General features: G+C 40.0%; 1 protein-coding gene across 1 annotated transcript in view; it reads left to right on the top strand.

Annotated features, from left to right (window-relative positions):
• The window catches only part of LOC116843067, a 56,002-nt gene that overhangs the window by 31,642 nt on the left and 1,120 nt on the right, over positions 1 to 23,240 (top strand). The window contains exons 4-10 of the mRNA XM_032813093.1: positions 2,094 to 2,200; positions 4,074 to 4,372; positions 4,980 to 5,054; positions 5,904 to 6,081; positions 9,384 to 9,553; positions 11,515 to 18,030; positions 21,893 to 21,904. Of these exons, the coding sequence (XP_032668984.1) occupies positions 2,094 to 2,200; positions 4,074 to 4,372; positions 4,980 to 5,054; positions 5,904 to 6,081; positions 9,384 to 9,553; positions 11,515 to 16,353 (5,668 nt within the window). The 3' untranslated portion in view covers positions 16,354 to 18,030; positions 21,893 to 21,904. The remainder of the gene's footprint in view (positions 1 to 2,093; positions 2,201 to 4,073; positions 4,373 to 4,979; positions 5,055 to 5,903; positions 6,082 to 9,383; positions 9,554 to 11,514; positions 18,031 to 21,892; positions 21,905 to 23,240) is intronic.

The following is a 23,240-nucleotide window of genomic DNA, read 5'->3' as shown; positions in this document are numbered from 1 at the left end:
GGGGGGGGGGGGGGGAGGGACATGTGAAACAATTCCATTTTTTCATAAAATTTCTCTATTTTATATCTTTACTTTTGAAACACAAATAAGTATTTGTGCGTAATTGTTCAGCGCAATAAATGCCATGGTTGTCGCTCGATCCAGCGAAGTAAGAGCCAATGCTGATCTTAGAGCAAAATGTATAAGCATCAGTTGTTATCTACCATTGTGTACAATTGTATAGTGGTAGATAATATATGACTGATGTTTATAAACAATCTCGCTCCAAGACCGACATTGACTCTTACTCGCTCTATTAGTATGTTGTTTCTTCTTAGAGCCTTTATGTATTTTACTTTATACATAAAATATTTTTATACGTCGATTACATACAACTACGAAATATATCAAGTGAGCAGACCTCTTCGAGTCAGAACGGTCGTTCTGATTAGTTCTTTCATGCAAATATTTGTTACGTTTGCAAATCGACAGATCAAGTAATTTTGAAAAAATATAAACAATGTGGCATGATCTCTTACTGTCTTGAGGACTCAATGATCCAAACAAACCAACTTCACAGAATGTACAGATCTTTTTTTTAGAACTAATTTCGAATATTATATTGATTATAATAATATAAATATATAATAATAATATAAATAATATTGTATAATATAATAATATAATAATACACACATAGATAGTAACACAAATCTCTTCTAGAATTAATTACGAATATTATACTAATTTCATTAAAAAATAATATCTAATAGTTCTACGAACATTGCATATATATAATAATTAATATTGAAATATATTATTTAATAGATATTAGGATAAAAAATGTATGTAGATATGTATATTTTTTTATACATCTACATGTATATTTTTATATGCATATATAAAACGTATATAAACTTTAAATGGGAAATTCCATTTCCCCTGTGTGATCGTGTTCGATGGAACGAAATCTGCGAAGACACGTGATCCGTCACGACGGAAAACGAAAAGAGTCGTAAGATTCAAGAGAGAAGAAGGAAAACAGAGAAATTGCAAGAAAGAAGGGGAGCAAGCGGGGAGAAGAGAGATGCGTGGCAGGTCTCGGAAACCAGCCTAGAAAGTGTTTCACCTGGTGAACGTGACCGTTCGAGGTCGCAATCGCTGTTAAGCCGATTTACGAGTGCACGTGCGAACGTTCCGCGGGTGCAACGGAGCGGATAATGACGTTAAGAGGATCCAGGAGCTTCCACGTGGAGACCTCACGTGTCGTATAGCCGCGAGGTCCCCCAGAGTCTCTCTCGTCTTCGTCCTCGTCTTCGTCGCTTACGAGAGACGTTTCACGTTTGCGCCCGCGACACGCTTCGACGCGCTTGTATCGTGAGAACGTGTCTTCTTCGACCGTAATTGAGATGAAGGCGCGTCGCGGTACGCGCGGGGGCTTGGTATTTGTTTACCGATTAGCACAGAATTCTATTTTCGCTTGGACCCGACCTTTAATAGATTTAACGATCGGACGAGTTTCTTGATGTGCTCTGTGAAAAGCTCGTGAATAAGTTGATTATTCCGATTGTGTAATATTTGGTCGTTTTGGGAAGAGAAGATAGACCAGTTTGGTGGTGATGATGATGATGTGTGCGACGTGTGTTATACCTGTATTTGATTTTTGAATAAATTATCGAAACTCTTAGATGCAAAATTAAATATAGATGAAAAATGATTCTGACCACTTATACTTGAGGTGTGAGATACTCCACATGTGTGATAAATCCGCAACTGTATAATACTGGTGCATTATTGATTTGTATTGAGGAGAGTCGGCATGGCAAGCGAAACGTTTGAGTGTTTTTGGGTAAATTCGATGTTTTTGTTTATTTTGGGAAGTTCTATTTTTTGTTTCTTTCGGGAAGTTTCACAATTGATATCTTGCGCGATCTCTTATATATTACCTTTTTAATTCGATTGTATTTCATACCTGTATTTTTTCTTGCGAGTTTATATTAAGGACTTGCAAAAGTTTGTTGGATTATCGATGATTTGAGTATTGAACGTTGGTCACGATGAGATAGTGAAAAAAATTATTCTCGAATTACTTATACACGATAAATCTGTTTCAGTTATTTGGAGATATATAACGAGAGAGTGCGGGATCTCTTGAAACCGTCGGCGACTGTGAGCGGGCTGAAGGTTCGGGAACATCCTCGACTAGGACCTTATGTTCAAGGTATACTTCGCTCGAGCTTAACACGCAGCAATGCATTTTTCACTGTGGATTCGCAAATATTTAAAAACATGACGGGTCACGCGGAAATTTTTTCAACAAGATGTGAAACTGATATGATACCTCGTACTTTTTGCGATAAAAGCTTTCGGGGCTCTTCGTTTCTGTATCTAATGCTGCAATTTTAAGTAGAATCGTAAGTCTCGTAATTTGTTCTCGCAAAATTCGTCAGAACTTATGAGTAGATTTACAAGTATGCAATATCATATATTGTACAATTATTCGTAAATATCTACGATTTCATGTAACTTACGATATTTACAAATAATTGTACGACATATAATATTGCATAGACTTATAAATCTACTCATAAGTTCTGACGAATTTTACAAGAACAAGTTACGAGACTTACGATTCTGTTTAGAATTGCAGCATAAATGTATTTTCGTGTATCTTTGCACGATTTATCGCGTATACCACGTGTTGTAGCTGTACACGTAAATGTGTGTCACAACAAGAGCGTGGGTAAACAGTGTAACGTGTGCCGCGCGAAATTTCAAGGAGAATAACGTTTGTTCCATGTGTGTATGCCGATTTTTCGTCGAGATAGAGACGCTCGAAGTGTTTGGAACAACGTGCGGTCTCTCGGCGCGCCGGCAAAGGGCACATTTGGTACATTGTAGTGCGCCTGTGCCGTCGACTTCGCACTTCTCGCTTCTTCGGCTAAAAGCAAGCGACACGCGACATTCTTAGCAGTCCTCGGTCTTCATCAAAGGATTCGTCGCTTGTTGACGTTTTTGCGCAGAAAAGTCGTAACGACATGAGGCAAATTGCATTTGAAAGCTGTAACTCCGTTCCGCTTCCTCGAATTGTCTCTCTATTATCATCGATTTATTTTGCGATTTAAACTGAAGATAAGTGAATAAATAAATACATGATTACGCGATTCTGGTTGCGTTCGCTTTGGGCGCTTATGCGCTGTAAGCGTCATTCTATCTTCTTCTCACATGTAATGAGCGATAAAGATAGAATGACGCTTACAGCGCGTAAGCGCCCAAAGCGAACGCAGCTTTTGACTTTGATTCGAACGAAATAGATGGAATCAAGATTGCACATTGTAGAAAATTAATTATCGAAACTTTCTGCTTAACTGTGAAATCTTATAAATCTATGAACTATAACACACAATTTGTATAAGTCTCTCTCTTGTAAGTCTTATATAATTATCTTTTATCTTTCTTATATCTTTTATATTTTATATATCTTATTTTTTTTTATAAATTTTATATATCTAAATAACTGTTTGTATATAAGATCTGCTCAAAGTTTGGACCTAATACGATTAGTTGTCATCTCCATGCGACGATAAATATTCATCCTTTGACGTTTTTTCTTTTTAATTTTGTGTTGCTTATATTGTTTTATATTTACTATTGTCTTTGTTCGAATTTTTTATTCGTCCAATTGTCCCATTTCCGAACTCTGGGGTTATATTTAGATATTGCATCTCGATACTTGAATCCTTGGTGATAGTAAAAGATCAGTTCCTGGCGAGTAAGGCACTCTCTATACGTCTAATAACACTCTATGGACTATGGACAGTGTCTTTTTCGTTAGGGATTATTAATAGGGATTATTAATCCATCAATGAATCTTAGTGTTCTTGAAGCCTAGGATGATAGTATATTTTTGCGCTCACAGGTTTCACACACGATAAACTAAACTTAATAACTCGATCTCGTCATCTGTCTTCTCGATTCACTTGACCCACCACTCATCTGTCATGATTTGTTGCAATAACGAAATTCAATGAAATCCTACCGTCGTCAATCGCCACTTGTCTCCTCCTTCGTTCACTAGTTCCCCTTTCTTTCAGGGTTGACGCATCACGTGGTTCCCACCCTGGGGTCGTTGATGTCATACGTGGAGGAAGGTACGAAGGCCAGGAAGACAGCCTCGACCCTTCAGAATCCTAGCAGCAGTCGTAGTCACGCGTTACTCACCGTCGGTCTCTCGCAGGAGACGGTCAACGGCGATCGTCTCAGCGAGCGTCTCGGCGGCAGTTCGTCCTGCAGGAGGCAGGACGCCGCTCCGCGCGGCGGCAGCAGGTTGCACCTGGTCGATCTGGCGGGCAGCGAGAGCGCGGCCACCTGCGGCGGCGTTCATCGACTGAAGGTGAGTCATTTCCTAAAAATAATATCGTCAGCCGGGATATCCGCCGAGGTTGAATTTCGCGATGAGAATCGATATTCGCGCGAGCCCGCGCGGATCGAGCTCCCGCTCGCGTTATCAATCTCCTGCCGACCGCCATTGTGCGCTAATGGACTCGCCTAATCGAGCACAACCAACTCGAACGGGTTACTCGCGGACGTGCAAACAAGTGAGCGAAGAAGTGTCGAAACGAATGTAGAATAAACTCCTAACTTGTGTTTTCTCGAGACGTTCGCGCCTCGTTATTCGTCGATTTATCTCGAGCTATCTGTTGCTGTTTTGTGTATAGACGCCCCTAAAGAATTTAATTATCGAACGAAAATCCTTGCTCTTGCGTTTCTTCTTCTAAGTGTAACTGTGTGTGGCAGGTATATCGTGTGGAATTCGCACTTTATCGCGCGTTAATTCGTGTAAACATGAAACCGTTCCGACTGAGATCGGATTTAGTGCATGAGATGTGAAGGATACAACCTGGATCAGGCGTTTGTGTGTTTTGTGAGCCGATCCAATCGCGTCCTTAACGTGTGTTAACGTTTGTGATTGAACATCGAGTATGCCGTCCAAAATGCAGAAAGGATCATCGCGCTGTCAGCGTCGTAGAAGCTCGAGGGTCATCTCTGGCGGTGTTTCTCGTGCGAACGCGAGAGTATGTTTTTCTTTATTAAATAAAATATTTATACGTTAGAATGGAAAATTTTACACAACGTAACAAAACCGTTTGACTGTTGACAGACTTCTCTCTTTTTCTTCCTTTCTAATATTTTTTCTTTGTCAATTCGAAAAGATGAAATAACATCACGACCATACTTCACAATATTTGACCTTTACTTTTGATACAAAAAATCGAGAGGAAGATATATAATTTCTAACAGACCAGATAAATACAGATTAGATACACTAAATATACACTAAATATACACTAAAATATACACTAAAAAAGTGTATATACACTAATAAAGTGTAGAGATTTATGCTGCAATTCTAAACAGAATTTCATGTAATTTACGATATTTACAAGTGATTGTACGACATATGATATTGCATACAATTGTAAATCTACTCATAAATTCTTTCGTAAGTCTTGTAACTTGTTCTCGTAAAATACGTTAGAACTTATGAGTAAATTTACAATTCTATTCAATATTATATGTTATATAATTACTCATAAATATCTACGATTTCATGTAATTTACGATATTTACAAGTGATTGTACGACATATGATATTGCATACAATAGTAAATCTACTCATAAATTCTTACGAATTTTACGAGAACAAGTTACGAGACTTACGATTCTGTTTAGAATTGCAGTATTAGTCATTTATCGTCATTAGAAATGTCAAGCTTCGTTTGCGTTATATTACCGTCACGAGTCATTTCTGTTCGATAAACAGACAAAACAAGGCGAGATCGTTGAATTCACTTTGATCTCGACGCGGCCTGTGTGTCTTCGAGCAATTTTAATTTTGACACCATCTTCGCTATCGTTTAAAGGAAGGCGCGAACATCAACAAGAGCTTGGTGGCTTTGGGGAACGTGATATCTGCCCTCGCCGAAAGGGGCTCGACCGGAAGCGGACCCGGCAGAAGATACATCCCTTACAGGGATTCCTCGCTCACTTGGCTGCTGAAGGATGCACTCGGCGGAAATGCCACCACCATTATGCTCGCCAGTAAGTGTGTTCTGCCGCTCTTTTCCTTTTGATCTCCCCAGCGCCACAAATTCCCCTCGAACTCGCGTCCCATCCTCCCCTCTTTCCCGAGCTACTCGCGATCCCGGAACGTTCTTTATCGACGTTAAGAGGTTTTCTTCCGGGAATATTCTCACCGTGCAAATCGCGTCTTGCCGTGTGTATTTTCGCAAGAAAATTATAAGCTCGCCTTTCCCCTCTTTTGATCTGCGAACCCTCCATTTTAATATCCTCCGGCACAATCCGCCATTCTCGCGCGCAGATTGAAATCCAACGACTTATATTCGACATCGCTTAATTGACCCTTTTTAATGAGACTCCCCTGTACTTAGAAGAGGGAGTAGTTCATGAAAGGCTATTAGATATCTTCTTTTAGATAAGACGCAAAGACGCGAGACTTTTCTTAACTCACATCAAGAACAATCACTGGAAAATGAAAATGATCATCCTAATTACAAGCTTGTTACATTAATGATTAATTAAACTAACTTGACTGCATAAAAACTGTACTTGACTGCACATTGTATTGAATACACTTATTTTTTTTCAATAATATAAAATTCTAATAATATAAAATTCTAATCGAGTTAATGTTGTTCGAATCGTTGATTAATCGATTAATTCAGTTCGCGTTCTATGGCGTCTTTCACGGTTAACGCATGAATTGAAGATAAACCCGATCACGATGTTTTTCCCCGAGAGCAATCCCTGGTCGAACGGATTATACGGGAAAGCTGGCCATTTCTCTCCTCTCCTTCCCGCACAAAACGCCGTCTTTTCATAAATCTCGGTTAAGTTATCGGGGGCGAGAAATATTATCGCAAGAGTCTGTGTGAAATTCGCAAAATTATTTCCACTTACCCGCGATAATCGGGGCTGGATGTAATTGGTTTAAATGCTTTTCCACAGGCGAGCTAAGATGCAGAGATTAAATTTCGATAGAGCCGAGAAAGAGAAAGAGAGAGAAAGAAAGAGAGAGATAGAGAAAAAGAGTGAGAGTGAGGGAGAGGAGCGGTAAATAAGAAAAATCAGTAGTTGAGCTTGCGATAGTAGCTATTTAATATCGATCTATCGCCAATTTTTTCCCTGTATTCACAATACCTTTCAACCTGGTGTATTTGAGTGCACCATTGTACAGAGTCCAAGATACCATGAAACTTTTGTATAAAATATTTTTTCATACGCCTCACTCAGTTTCCCTGATATCCGCTGGAAATTAAATCCGCTGAGTTATCTTTGAGGGATTGCTTTAACCCCTAAACGTGCAGACAAGCACATCAAAGAGAGTTCTCGGGTCTTTTATTTTGTTCCTTTGCTGTTTTGCAACATATCCAAGGCTCATCAGAACCGGTGAGGGACACTTCCGACGGTTTTCTTGTTAGAGAGCCGGCACTACCTTTCCCGTAGGAATCTGTCGTAGTTAGATGAAGCACGTAGAGAGAGGATTGCGTTACACAGTACTGATAGATGGAGAACTTGATCTCTGAAAGTCAAGAACATCGTTCCCACGGATCAAGCGCAGAGGGGATTAGGCGGAGGCGAAATCTCGATAAAATTACAATACTGACCGCGCGATTTTCACGATGAAAAGATGTGCATATGTGCGTGAACTATTGAACTATCTCCATTTAATCCTCCTCGATTTTAATCGCGTCTGCATCGTACCGCGAATACACGATGAATTTTGTACAGACGTGTGTCACGTTGGAAATTGTCCGAACCCCAATCTGAAATAAAATCGGAATATCCTCTTGACTGTTTACCTCGATTCGTCGATTATCGCGATATTTTTCTCCGTTCCCGCGTCGGTCCTGCGACAAAAGTCCGCGAAATTGGCGTGATTGAACGTAGACGGCGTAGACAGAGAGACGCTAATCAAGAGAAGGCGCGCCGACCTTTCCTCCTCTTTCGACTCGTCACAATTAATTGCCGCAATGAAAGAGTCGACCCGTATAATTGGCCGGGGAACGGTGCGCACCGCGCCGTTTTCGAATACTTCTAGCCGAGCCGGCGACGTGTATAATTAATCGTAGTGAAATATTCCAAACCGCTGATCATCGGCAATTAATTGAATTGCTAATAGCATTTCGGTTTATTATCGGGAGACGTTTAATATTCAGCGGACCCGCATTTGTGATTGAGCCGCGCGAGCGTAGATGAATAGACATACATTATCCGCGGTACCCGCGTATTGCCGCCGTCCCGGCAATGGCGGATTTTATATGTCGATTTCGTGCGACGACCGTACGACGTCTGGAAAAGATATCTCCGCCGCCGCCGCCACCCGTCCGAAATCCATTTCGAATTATCCGGCCCCCGACGAGTGAGCCGTGAGTTATTTCCAGTTGACTTGTCCACGTGTGGGGGCGAGCGCCCGAAGCTCCGCTTCGTACATTTTGCCGCCGATTATAATCCGATAGACGCCACGCGAGGATTTTGATAGACTTCAGTCGCTGATGTTGTTCGCGGCGGGCGTCTGAATGCTCAGTTAATTCGACAGCGTGACGTGTTGTCCCGTAATTGTCGGATATTACGATTTCGAGTGTTATATTGAGCTTTTTTGCACGTCTCCGAACTAAGCGTCCGGGAGCTTTCGTCACTTGCTGAATAGAAATTTATCCCATGGTCATCGCCTGATCCAATTTATCGCCTGATCAAATTGGTCCCAATCAGTTATCTGGTTTGTGATGTTATCGGGACTTAACTATTAATTAAAGTTCTAATTATTAATAAGGTATTGACTGCCGCGCTGCGTTAGATGACATATTAGGGCTCGATAACATTGCCTTGTACATAAAGCAGGTAACTGATTGGGACCAACCTGATCGAGACCACGGGATCGATTTTTAATCGGGTCTCGGAGTTGTCTGATTATCTGCGAATGCGCGAAATTGCAAAATGCAGCGGACTTTGTGCGGGCCTTTTTCTGAGACATCACAGAGTATGATTGTAGATGCAATTGGAGATGCGCGAATTAGAGAACACGGAATGTTTCTCGCAAAGTTGCCAAAGACCCGCGTGACATCTGATAGAAATCTCTCGCACGATGTCCCACAGTTTGTCTACGAATAGACAAGCAGCGCTCTGCGATAGGCATTTCCAGTAGGCATTACTCGAACGAATCTTTCGTCCTCGATCACTCGATCGTTGACGTACGATCGTGCTTAGAATGCATATCAACCGAGAAATCGCACCGTATGAATTAATTAGTCGTAGTTGTGGAACGCTCCGTCGCGTACGATGTGCTCTTGCGGCGTTAACGCCCGTACCACTGTCTCTTTCAGCGATATCTCCGGCCAGCGGAAGTTACAACGAGACCGCACACACCCTACGATTCGCGCAAAGGGCGCAGAGCGTGGTCAACCGACCGGTGGTCAACGAGGATCCCGTGGCAAGACTTATCCGCGAGTTGAGGGACGAAGTCGCCAGGCTCAAGTCCTTGTTACTCGAGAAGGCAAGAAACTCAAGGCAACCTTATCCTGCGGTTTATATGAGAAAGTTGCTCCGGCATTTGAGTAAATTGACCAATCAGCAGAATTGACTGATAAATCAATACGTCATCTGACGTTAAAGAAATCGAGTTATCAAGCATTATGTAACATGGAATGTCGCTCTCTTAAAGTGAATCAGTGAAAATGCTTTTGATTGAATTATTAAAAGTTCTACTGATAATCCAAAAGTATCAGAAAAACAATAGAAACATTTCCACTTTGTGATTATGACTTACATCCCACTGCTTTTGTTCATAAAATTTCGCTGTAAAATCTGTATTGCTCAAATCCGTTATGTTATATTTAACGCAACTTTCCGTACTTGTAACGGCTTCCATGCGTCTTGCGTGCAATAACATTGTCTGTGCTCGCAAAATACAACAATAACGGGAACATTCGTTACCATTAACTGATCCTTTCAGTGAGATTTTACTGATTGCGGTGCTATACTTACAACTAAACCATATGGAAAATATAGTACGATTGGCATCAATCCGGTTGTGTCACAACCAGATTCAATATTGGGTTATAAGTACAGCGTTTCAGTAAAGGAGACACTGATTGCACTTTAGAGAGCATCTGAAACTTTCTTCTTTGAGAAAACCGATAAAATTTCGAGCGAGACGCGACAGATACGACAGACGCGACAGACTCCGCTATTGAGTGGAATTTCCCAATGAGACGCCGATCATTCATGTGCTAAGGGTCCTATTCCGTGCGACAGAACAGCTCTGGTATTTTTATCACGCGTATCCTTACACGAGAGAGCTTCAGTTCGATCGATTAAAAATTAGCGGAGCATTCTCCCGCTTGTCCCGCGGCGCGACAAGAATGAAGAATCGGGCTTTTGGCGGGAGGCGAGGCTGAAAATGCGAAAGGATTTAATCCCCGGTCTGATGTTGATCGAGCGACTTTATAACGCGGCTGGAGCGTTCGCATGCTCCTGGCGGAAAATATTAATGAGCCTCGAGCGGCGCGCGCGATCGGTAATAGCGAGCGGCATTATAAAACAAATTTCGCAATTTCGCTCCCGACGTGAAACGCGGATCCGCGATAAATAGCGGCCGATTTTTCAGCCGCGCTTCACACTCGCCGCCGAGGGCGCGGGAGTTTATTATCGGGGTTTACCAATACGAAAAGCGGGGCGATATTGTCCGATGTCATTACGCAAATGAGATTCATCGATCGTTTATTTGACACTTATTGAGCGTCCGTCGCGAGCCGATTGGCCGAACGATTGCTGATAAAATACAACACGTCGGTGCGTTACGCTTAACGAGCGATCCGCGTTTCCATTTCCATCAGCCGGGCCGCGCTATCCTTCATTTCCGCACATTGCATAATCGTCGATTAATTAAATTCCTCATGCGCCCCGCCTGCAATCGTGACTCAGTCGGTCGTGAGCTTTCACACCGTGTTTCGAGGCCGCGATGTGATATTATTCATGCACCACCGTAATTTCTTTGTTACGGGCGGCGTGTTATAACTGTTATACATGGAGACGTGTGTAACGTATATCGTAGAGGAAAATATTATAAAATAAAATATAATGAATATAAGGCTTTGAGAGAATTAAACGGGCTAATAAGAGCTGTATATTCATCTTTGTGCCGAAAATAATGTTAAATAATTTGGCCTGACGAATGGACAGAGTGACTACCGATTGACTTGTAAGTTGCAAATAGCTTCTTTAAAAAGCAGACCTCAGTTATACTTAAAAATGTTAAATATATTTCGAAATATTATAAAAGACGAGTATCATCAATTCTTAATGAAAATTCACACGGGGTGCGCGTCGATAGTTTTGGGACACTCTGTGTATAATGTGGCAAGGCGTTAAAACTATAAGGTCTTAGAAAACCTCGCAAACACGGAATTTGCTTTGAATTTAAATAAAATTAGTTATACGATCATCTTGTTGCAGGATATCGACCAGGGGACTAAGAAACCGTGTTGTTGCGGCAAAGTTCAAAGTTCAACGGATTCGTCGACGAATCCTCAATATTGCGAGGAACAAGACACGCACGACACCTCGCGCCTCCGGGATCCCGCTTCGAAGAACTATTGCGCGTTATCGAAGAAGTCCTTCGACGCATTGCCGATCAGGAGGTTCAACTCGAGCGACAGTGTGACGACTTACGAGACCGGTTGTTCGGGATTCGTCAGAAAGTTCAGCTCCTACGAGTATTTGCAGTCGACGAACCATTTCACTGGTAATTACAACCGGGCGAGAGTCACCGAGTTGAACGACGAAGAGGACGAGGTAGTGGACGAGATCAACGAGCCGGTCTTCGTGGACATACCGACGTTGGTGGCGGTGTTGATCAAGCCGGACGACAGTCTGCAAGAGTCCTCAACGCAGATAGAGGAGATTTGTTCTGACGAGGTGCAGGAGGATTCGATCGACGCCGACTTCATTGAAGGCAGCAACGAGGACTTGGACGGATCATACAAAATCGATGATGTCGAACTGGACGATCGTGGCGACGGTTCCGTGAATTACTGCAGTGCTCTAGAAGACTCGGGGATCGGTGAGCTGCCGCAGACTCCGTCGAATCCAGCATCCGTCGAACGGAGCAGGCCGAAGGGTAAGTTCAGCAAGCAAAACTCTGTCGATCTACCGTCGTCGAATCTGAACGTCTCGAGGGAGTTCGGCTCCATCGAAGGGATCAGCAAGAAGAAGGAGCCGATCGTCGCTCTCCAGCGGTCGCACACGAACCTAGAGAAACGTTCAACACTGCCCGACCGAGGCAAGAAGCTCAACAACATCAGAGAAGTCGACGACCGCAAGGGGAACGTCAAGTTGGCCAGCATCTGGAAGGCAATCGGCAGTGTCGGCAGCAAAGATCAGCTGCAAAGAAAGAGCAGCAACGACTCTGACAAGAGCCTGAAGGATTCTATCAGCGGGAAGAGCAGCAACAGTAACAACAACATCTATAGAAAACCGAGTTTGGAGAATCTGAAAAGGAAGACCAGCAAGGACAGCAGTTCCAGCAGTTCTAAGGAAGAGCAGATCCTAATCTCGAGCTTGACGCGCGACAAACTATTGCGCAGGAAGAGTTCCTTGGAACAGGAAGCGATAGCTAGGCCGCACACGGCGATCCAGCGAGTGAAGCGTGCCGAGATCGTAGCAGCCGTCACTGAACGACTTTACTCCAGCAGGAAGCACACGGAGGAGACCAACAACATGGCGACCAATAGTGGCAATACGTCGGGCACACGTTCCCCGCCAGAGGGCACCGACATGAAGATACCCAACAGCAGCAGCAGCAGTAGCGGCTTCGCCGCGAGAACGAAGCTCCAGGAGATTTCGCGGAAGATGCTGTTGAAGCGACGTAGGATCAACGTGGAGACGCAAACGGAGACGGCGTCGACATTACGTTTTAAGGACACTGCGAGCCTCACGGATGAACCCAAGGTAGTGCTTCAAGACGTGGGGGTGCTCACGGACGACCACACGAACTGCGAAGGGTCACCAACGACCACGATGGATTACCGAATGCCGGTTTTGCGAGTGAAGGATATCGCCACGTTGACGGACCGACCACGGACTAACATCTATCGTTGCAAGGACGCCGAGAGCTTGGTGAATGACCTGGAGTTCAAGGACACTAAGCAGCCGCTTCAGCGTTCTCCGCGAAACGACTCCGTTATACTGTCCGACGACACACAGAATTATGCGAAGAGCAATCAGTCTGAGAGTGCCGAGGTATCTGAGTTTTACCCAGAGGGTGACAAGAAAGCGCCGTGCGCGGACAGTTGGACCAACACCTTCGTCTCGTCGCCTTCAAGGAACTCGGCCGCGCAGACAGTGATGTGCCAAGAGGCGGTCCACCAGCGGAAGGATACTGGATGTGGGATACAGTGCTGTAGTTTGACACCGGCGAACAATCCCGAAAAGAACGTCATCTCGATATCCTTACCGGATATGATCAACATAACGATCGAGAGCACGAACGGTTTGGAGTCCAGAATTGCCGTGATGGATGGCGGCGATCTCGTGGAGGAGAAACCGAAACCCGTCTCTAGTGACAAAGAGTCTCAGACGGATAAGCAAGTGAAACACCAAGTTGAGGGATCCTTTTTGGAGGACCTCTCGGTCAGATCGACGGCTATTCAGGCGGACGGCAGGATTTTTAGAATCGAGAATATCTTCCAAGACCCGAGGAGTAAGAGCTCCTCCGATGCGGCTTTCGATCTGAGAAAGGATACCGCGATAAAAAAGTCGGTGACTTTCAGAAACTCGTTAGGCACTTCTTCTATCATCGAAATGAAGGAGAACGGCACGGAGATGGAGTGGGATAAGATGTATCTTCAGCATTCTGGACAGAAGAAACGATCGATTTTCAAGGACGGCTTGACGCGGGCCTTCATCGCGAGAAGACGCAGCTACAGCTTGAGCCCCAGAAGACCGGCGTACAGGCTCGTCCGTCACGAACTCTGGAAGAACTGGACTCTACCGTGTCCGGGAAAGTCGCCAGGCCTCGTTGGCTACAGTAGAGAAATGGTCGACACTGATCTGAGATCAGTTGATGATCGGTCTTCTTCCGCGATAAACGACGAATGTACTTCCGACGATAAAATTGTGGAAGATACGAGCCGTCATTCATTCTGTCAAACTGCCAGCAATTTCGAGGACTCGAAGAAACTGGAATCCGTCCCGATAAAGTCTCTATTGGATTATGATCATAATTTTTCCGACGACAGTCTCGATTACGAGGAAGACAACGTCGCCAGGGAAGCGAGCGATGCGAAACTCACGGATTCGCATGAAAGTTACGAAAACCTCTGTCCCCCCGATGTAGTTGCACACACGAAGAAGGAAACTTCGAAACCCGCGAGTCACGTAGACGCGATTAATGCGCAGTCCTCGATGGACGACGATTTCGACATCACCGAGGTGGAGTTGCCAAAGAAGAAACCTGCCGAAGCATCGAGCCAGAATCCAATACACGACTATAAGTCGCTGATTCTCGGGTCGTTCTCATATGTCGTGGACAATGACTCTGAAGAAGGAATCAGCGCTGAAATACCAGGCGTGTGTGACAATATCAATAAGAAGAAGGTGTCTTTTTCGGATCCCAGCAGCCCGGAGGAGATAAAGGACATCGTGTCTAATCCCAAAGCCTTGGTAAAACCGAAGCAGATGATCTTGAAGTCTATCATCAAGAAGATGAAGAAAAAGAAATCAGGCGCGGCTGAAAGCTTGGACGTCGTGCGGTCGAACGTCGAGATTGATCAATCTTCGCAGCGAAAAAAGTTGGAGTTAACGATAAATGAGAAAGTCCCGTCTGTTGCGAGAGAGAACGAAGACCTCGAAAACTCCAAGGAACAGTCAAGCGATAAGAAGGTGGAGTTCTCCAACGAAGACAGTCTTGAGGAGATCTACAGTGAGTCGGACAGCGTGATCAGCGAGGACGAGGACGAGGCCGGTTTTCGCGCGGCGTCCAGGAGAAATATACTCGAGGAGTACCTGAACGAGGCGATGACCTTCATGCGCAACATGAACTCTATAAACGAGTACATGAGTGCCACGAACATGTTGGAAAATTATGGGAAATGTCGTAGGAGGCGAAGGGACCGTCAGAGGCGTGATCACAAGGATTACACGAAATCACGAGGACGCAGAGAGATTCCGAAGGACGACGCCGACAAGCATCTGAAACCAGACGACAACAACGATGATTACGATGAAGTCGTCCGTGTCGAGTCTTACGACAAGTGTCTGAAGGGTATTGAGAGGTTGGAGGCCTGCATCGACAAAGTCAGCGAGCATAACCGGCTCCTCCGCGACAAATACGGTATCGACGTCGAGTCTGCTGGCGCTAAATCGGGTTTAGCGAGTCCCAGCGTAGATTCCAGGAGAACGTTCGCCGTAAGCAAGGACGATAAGATTTGTCAACGTGAGGACGTGATTCCCGAGGACGACGTCAACGTATTAGGCCCTTCCAAGGTCTCCTCGTCCTTTTTGTCTTCCAATCGAGCTGACGTCGTGAAGCGGTCCGACTTGAACGAGAGAGAAAGGCAGGGAGTCGTCGAAGTTGATAAGGGTGATCCTAACGACGTGAAAAACAACAATCTCAAGTCGCGGAATGATCTCGAGCACAGAATTTTCGACCAGCTGATGGACGCGGCCGATTCCAGCAGCTATTGGTATTGGAGTCTGACGAGACCCCGACAGAGACGTCTTTGGAAGATTTCCGATACTAGGGCGCGGAGTCCGACGACTTGCTCGAAATTTCGGCAAACTTTCTGCCAAAACACTCGTGGAGCCTTTGATTTCCATGAAATCCCGCAGGATTATCTTGGCGGAATCGAGAGTAGTCCGCGAGACTTTAGGAAAACAAAGCTCTCGGGACCAACGGAAAACGTCGGATCGACTTGGACATCGACCGAGTCTGAGATCGATCCTGCTGAATATCGCGATTGCGACAAGCCATCAGCGGAAAACAGAGATCAGTTAGTGGACATTAAAATGTCAAACGAGCCTACGATTTTGAACACAAAGCTGGAATATCTCGATTCTTTGACGGATCCTGCGAGTTTTCCTGTCGAGGCAGGACGAATGTTCCGCGAAGAGGACGAAATTACGACGAAGAACACGGGATCAAAGGATAGCCTGAGGATCGACTCGATGAATCACAAATTCGGACCTCCGAGCGTAGAATTGAAGTATCCCGGAAGTCCGAGGGCGAAGTTCCTGGAACTTCTAAAGGAGAGGAGGCGAATCGTTGAGAACAGCAGAGGTACAAGCGCGTTTTGAACCGTCACACCCGTTATAAATAGTAAATCTATATTTTTTACGTATATATTTTTGGTATGTTAAATATCACGTTGAAAAGGAGGAGAGTCGAACGATCTACAATTAAGCGCAGAGGTTTATTGTAAATGAAGGGAAACTTGTGTAAATAACAGCAACGTAATATAACAACATTGTAAATAATGGCATTCTCATAACGTTTCCATAAAATTGCCATAAATTTATTAATTCATTAGTGATTTGTTTTCAGCACATACATTTAGCGCGCGTTAATGACTGTATCGGTAATTATGCGCGAAGCGCATCCTAGCTCGCGGAAATACACATTAACGTTTTAATTGAACGTCGTTTGTCAACACTGTTTTTCCGTATTTAATGTTTGCAAATGCTTGCCGAAATTTTTCACGTTTTGTTTCCGATGATCGATATTCGATCACGACGTATCGATACTTGCACATATGTGACATGTATAATTTACGATGTTTAAAAATGTTTGTATTAAGGGATCATTAACGTTCACTATATGCTTGGATTAATTTGAGATTACCGCATCTTATATATTAAACAATTGTCCTTTAAATGGTATTCAGAAGGATATACATGCAAGTGTTCCAATTTGAATGGGCTTGAAATATGTTGCAATCCAGACTAAAATAAGGAACACATATTTTTTTATACGTATCTAATCGGACTCTTAGGAAAACACCTCTTTGAAAAAAATCGGTTTTTTTCTTTTTGAGTATACATCGACAAAAGTATAAGAGATAGAAAAAAATCTTTTAAATAAAAATTAAACGATTTTAAGTGTACTTTATAATAACATAACCACTTCTTTTTAATGTTATAATTTTCAATATACTGCCACCACTCACAAATTTTTTTTAGAATAAAAGAATTTAATGCCTACCAAAAGGTAAAAAATATATTTTATAATGAATCTAACTACATATAACAATGTCATTTTTCGACATACGGACTTTTCGAAAAATAGGTGAAAATATCTCTGTATATCCATAACGCTATCCGTAACCGTCTATCTCACTCGATAATATGTAACCATAAAACATTTCAATATATAACAACGTTAATAATAACAATAATAGATTTATACACAATAGTTATATATTCTTATACTTTATATATATATATATATATATATATATATATATATATATATATATATACACGCTCCATAAAAGTAAAATTTATGACAAATTTATATATATATTTTTGTGTTTGACGTTCAAATATTATGACAGAAACGATACATGAGTTTCAAAATCGATCATGTTTATTAACGCGAAGTTTCCACTGAATCTATAACATATTGAAAATGCCGCATTAAAGAAATTATAGGTTGCTTAATTGCATCTAATATAATGTTAATAACGTAATTATTCATATACGCATATTCATATAAATACACATCTTCAATCGTGAAAGCCGATAAGACGTTGTATCTTCGTATTATTGTTATATCTCCTTTCCTTCCTGTTTACTTTGAGTCATAGATCTAATAGAAGCTTAATAACAAGTTTCATTGACGTTAGAGTTGTTATATGAGATATTTAAAGTGCTGGAAAACGGTCAGTTTGTGCGACGCAAATCATGAGTAAGCATGTGTAGGGATACACATGAGAGATGTTATATATAAGCAATAATATAAGAACTGGTGTCGCAGTGAGTATCCATCGTTTCACGACGTACTATTTGCGAGTGCAAGTTTATAAGTGCATATTGCTATGTGTGTGTTTAAAACTTCCTTTAATACATTCGCTATCATCGGCTCATATATGAACTACCGTGGTTTCTACGACTCATATATGAACCAACGACTCACATATGACCACCGACTCATGTATGAACGACCGTGGTTTCTATGAATACTTTTTATTTATATACTCTTCTCATTCCATAATTTTTTCATCAAAGATTTCCCTCAATCTTGAAAAATTATTTATTATCTCTCCACTAGTTGCAATATTTTTTCCCAAGAATAAATTTTTTTAAAATTAGCACTTGGCTAATAAACCAGGCACTAAAGTACATGAAAACAGTAAAAAACAAATTTACAAATATTACGATGGATAAAAATTGGGTTACGCTTATATGAATATTAATTCTCATCCTGATAAAAGCTCTCAAGCTTTCTAGCGAGTCAACAGTTAGCAAACGGAGCACTTCGGAACGATCAACAGATACCGAATACTGTAAATAATCCATTAATCCTTTATAATATGAAACACAGAGATCATCGCAGAATAATATTAATTTCGGCAAGCATGTCGAAGTTAATCTATTGATCACCGCAAGGGCAAGTCTATTCTATGCGACTCGTTAAGGCGAATTTCAAAAATACAAATTAATATAATGCTAATGAAAGCGTGCTAACATATTCCATAGATTTTCAATACTGACAGTGAATATTGGAATACAGCCAATAAGTCAAGTGGAAACTACACATTAATAAACATGACAGATTTGAGTCGCACAAACTTGGTTGTTTTGTAGCACTTTAAGTATCTCACATAACAACTCCAATGTCAACGAAACTTATTATCAAGTTTTTATTAGACCTATGACTAAATTGAAAGTAAACAGGGTGGAACGAAGATATGACAATAATACGACAGCATAACGTCTTATCGACTTTCACGATTGAAAATGTGTATTTGTATATGTATATGTGTATGCATGTGTGTATAAATAATTACGTTATTAACATCACATTAGATACAATTATGCAATGCATGATTTTATTAATGTGGCGTTTTCAATATGTCATAAATTCGGTGGAAACTTTTAATAAACATTATTGATTTTGCAACTCATATATCGCTTTTGTCGTAGTACTTAAACGTCAAATACCACAAAAATAAATACACATATTTGGCATAAAAAATTTTACTTTTATAGGACGTATAAATAAATAAATAAATATATATATATATATATATATATATATATATATATATATATATATATATATATATATATCTTTTTATAAAGGCAAAGTATAGGAATATATAACTATTGTTATTATTATTGTTATTATTATTGTTATTGTTATTATTAACATTGTTATATGTTTCATGGTTACATAGTCTGCATATCAGTACAAATCGCTTATTATTATGAGGAAGTTCGAAGTTTTTTTACTTTTGAAAAATGATATATTATTTGATATATATATATATATATATATATATTATATATTATGATATATAAAATGTTACTTGCGCAAAAAGATTCTCTTTAAGATTAGGATTTACATATCTTTCTTTCATTAGATCTGTCTCGACTCTTCATTGTTCAGAAATCGGTATACATTTAACTAACTTGTAACTAGAATAAAATTGTTGCGTATATTATCGAATAAAATATGCAATTATGCATAGCGTTATAGATATACGGAAATATTTTCATCTATTTTTCGAAAAGTATGTACGTCGAAAAATTACATTGTGTTATATAATTAGATTCGTCATAAAATATATTTTTACCTAATAGACATTAAATTTTAAAATTCTAAAAAATAATTTGTGAGTGGTGGGGATATGTACATGTTGCGTATATTATCGAATGAAATAGGCGGTTATGCATAGCGTTATGGATATACGGGAATATTTTCATCTATTTTTCAAAAAGTATGTACGTCGAAAAATTACATTGTGTTATATAATTGGATTTGTCATAAAATATATTTTTAACTAGTAGACATTCAATTTTCAAATTCTAAAAAATAATTTGTAAGTGGTGAGGATATGTTGAAAATTATAGCATTTTAAAACAAAAACTGATTTTATATTATTATAAAGTACACCTAAAAAATCGTTTAATTTTCATTTAGAAAAATTTTTTTATCTTTTATACTTTTGTCGGTGCATGTTCTGAAAAAACCGATTTTTATCAAAAGGGTGTTTTACCTCCGATTGCGTACGTATAAGAAAATACGTGTCCCTTATTTTGGTCTGAGTTACAACAAATTTCAAGCCCACCTAAATCGGACATTATATGTGTTTTCTTGTCAATAAAAAGTCCTGTTTTCTGATCATTCACGATTTTTTTTAAATCAATGATACATACAAACCCGTCCACTACGAATTTTTATATAAATTCTATTATAAAAACTAACAACAGTGTCACATTAATTTTATTCTAGTTGAGGACAATTTAGGTAAATATGTACCGATTTCTGAATAATGAAGAGTCGAGACAGATCTAATGAAAAAAAGATATGTAAATCCTAATCTTAAAGAGAATCTTTTTGCGCAAGTAACATTTTGAAAAGGTTAAAAGAATACTATATTATTTTTTAAAAGTAAAAAATTAATTACATATTAGTTTTCATAACCTATATTTAGCAAGCAAAAAACTGTAATGCGAATATACCGATATGTCTGGACATATAAATTTTTAATTAAGTCAACAAATTAAACTTTATACATATTAATTAAAACCGTAAATAAAATATCTTAATTAAAACTTTAAAATATAAGAACATATTTTATTTTTACTCAAAGTTTCATTATTCTTATTTGAAGATTGAAACAAAGAAAGTGTCCAGGGTTAGGGACGTGTCCAGACATTCGTATTTTTATTTTACAAGGAAGCACATGGAAGCGTCCATCTCCGATTTTTATGAGCTTGAAATATGTTGTAATCTAGACCAAAATAAGGGATACGTTTCTTTGCGTGCCTAATAGGTCTTTCAATAATGAAACATCCTCTTAAAACATGAAAAAATACCGTTTTTTTTTAAAGGAATTTTTTCATTTTCTAAAAGGCCGATAGAAAAAATGTATCTCTTATTTTGACCTAGATTACAACATATGTATTTTAAGCTCATCAAAATAAAAGATGGACGTTTCCCATGTGTTTTCTTATAAGTACATTATACTGTTAATATTATAATGCTGTAATTTTGCTGTATGATAACTGTATCATTCTCTCTCACCTTGAACATGAAATAACAATTGTATAATTCACACGAATATCGTTTAATAAAGGCTATTTTATGGAATAAGAATAACTGAATAACTTTTGATAACAAGAAGAATAAAAATTTAATATCTGTAAATACAAAAAGAATATCAGTAAATTTTGTAGTTATTCATTGTTTATTATATTATTTTACTGTTTTGTTAAGAATTATTCGGCGATTATCGATTTTTATTCCGTAAGAGATGTATTATTTGGTATTATTATGTTTCGAAAGTTATCATAAATTTATATACGTTAAATTTCGCTTTTTTATAATTTAATTCTAATTTATCCAATTAAAGTACAATGTAATTTAAATTTACATATCCAATTATAGTTATAATTATTATTATTATTATCATCACGACCGATTCACCACGACTCGACATTCGCTTCGTGGAATTCAAAAGCCGATTAGAAGTGTACTATTATCATCGTTTGATGAGTCCTTACGGCATGCCTAACAGGGGTTGACGATTTTACGAGGGAAGAAAACTCGTATCTCGCGTCGTGAAACGACGATAATGGCCAGCGCAGACTGCGTCGCGCATTGTTTCAGGAAAGAACTGACGTATGTGCTGCTGTTGCGTTTTGCTACAGCAATGCTGAATGTGCTGTGATCGACGCCGGCAACTGCGATCCTAATAACGTCTCGCGGAGTTTTCCTCTTGCTTCCCCTTTTCCTTTTCCTCCTATGTCTCTCTCGCTCACTCTCTTTCGATGGGACAAACGTCGCTTGTAAAACGACAGCTTCCGACGGCTGTTTCATTTTATTATGTGATAAATTCCCCATACGCGAGAAATCTCGATCCGCATGCTGTATGTCCATTTCTGTCGGTCGGTGGACTTCGACTCTCGCTCAAAGATAGATTCAGTTTACAAAAAGCAATGTTCGGTTAACCTAGAGTGTATAAAGTTGGCACCCCACTTTTTGAAATTTATAATTTTGAAAGTTGTTCCAGATTGTTCTGACTTTGTATCACATTGTTCCAAAGTGATATTGCTTCATTCGAAACGGTTTTCGAATAAAACAAAAAAATGATTTTTTTAGCTGGCACCTCACTTTTCGAAAATCGAACATTTTGATACCGCAATAGATTGTTCTAGTTGTTCCAAACATTGTTCCAAAAGCACAAATCAATAAGTTTAATTATAAGCCCGAAAAATTAAAAAAAAGTTTTTTGACAAACTGTCTATCAGACCAAGAGTAAATTTATACTATCTTTCTTGTTCCAACCGAGATCTTTTTGTTCTGAGTTGTGCTAGGCTTAAGAATTATAGTTTTAGAGTATGAGACTCGTAGCGTCATCCGTTCTCCGAAAATTCGAAAAAAAATCGATTTGACAGCACCCGACGTCAAGAGAAAACACATGCTTCCTTTCTTGTTCCAACTGAGATCTTTTTGTTCTGAGTTATACTAGGCTTAAACGACGAAGCAATTTCACTTTATTTTAAAACTATAATTCTTAAGCTTAACACAACTCAGAACAAAAAGATCTCGGTTGGAACAAAAAAGGAAGCATGTGTTTACTCTTGACGTCGAGTACTGTCAAATCGATTTTTTTACGAATTTTCGGAGAACGAATGATCTTATGAGTCTCATACTCTAGAACTATAATTCTTAAGCCTAGAACAACTCAGAACAAAAAGATCTCGATTGGAACAAGAAAGATAGTATAAGTTTACTCTTGATCCGACAGACAGTTTGTCAAAAAACTTTTATTTAATTTTTTGGGCTTATAATTAAACTTATTGATTTGTGCTTTTGAAACAATGTTTGGAACAACTAGAACAATCTATATCGGTATCGGAATGCTTTATTTTCAAAAAATGGGGTGCCAGGTCAAAAACATTTTTTTCATTTTTTGGACTTATAATTCAACTTACGGATTTGTCCTTTTGGAACA

Source organism: Odontomachus brunneus, unplaced genomic scaffold, assembly GCF_010583005.1.
Source record: "Odontomachus brunneus isolate Ranch 3 - 2012 unplaced genomic scaffold, Obru_v1 Obru_scaffold_029, whole genome shotgun sequence".
In the NCBI taxonomy this organism is placed as follows: domain Eukaryota; kingdom Metazoa; phylum Arthropoda; class Insecta; order Hymenoptera; family Formicidae; genus Odontomachus; species Odontomachus brunneus.
Note: the sequence above shows the minus strand (reverse complement) of the source record. Positions and strands in the feature narration are given on the sequence as shown.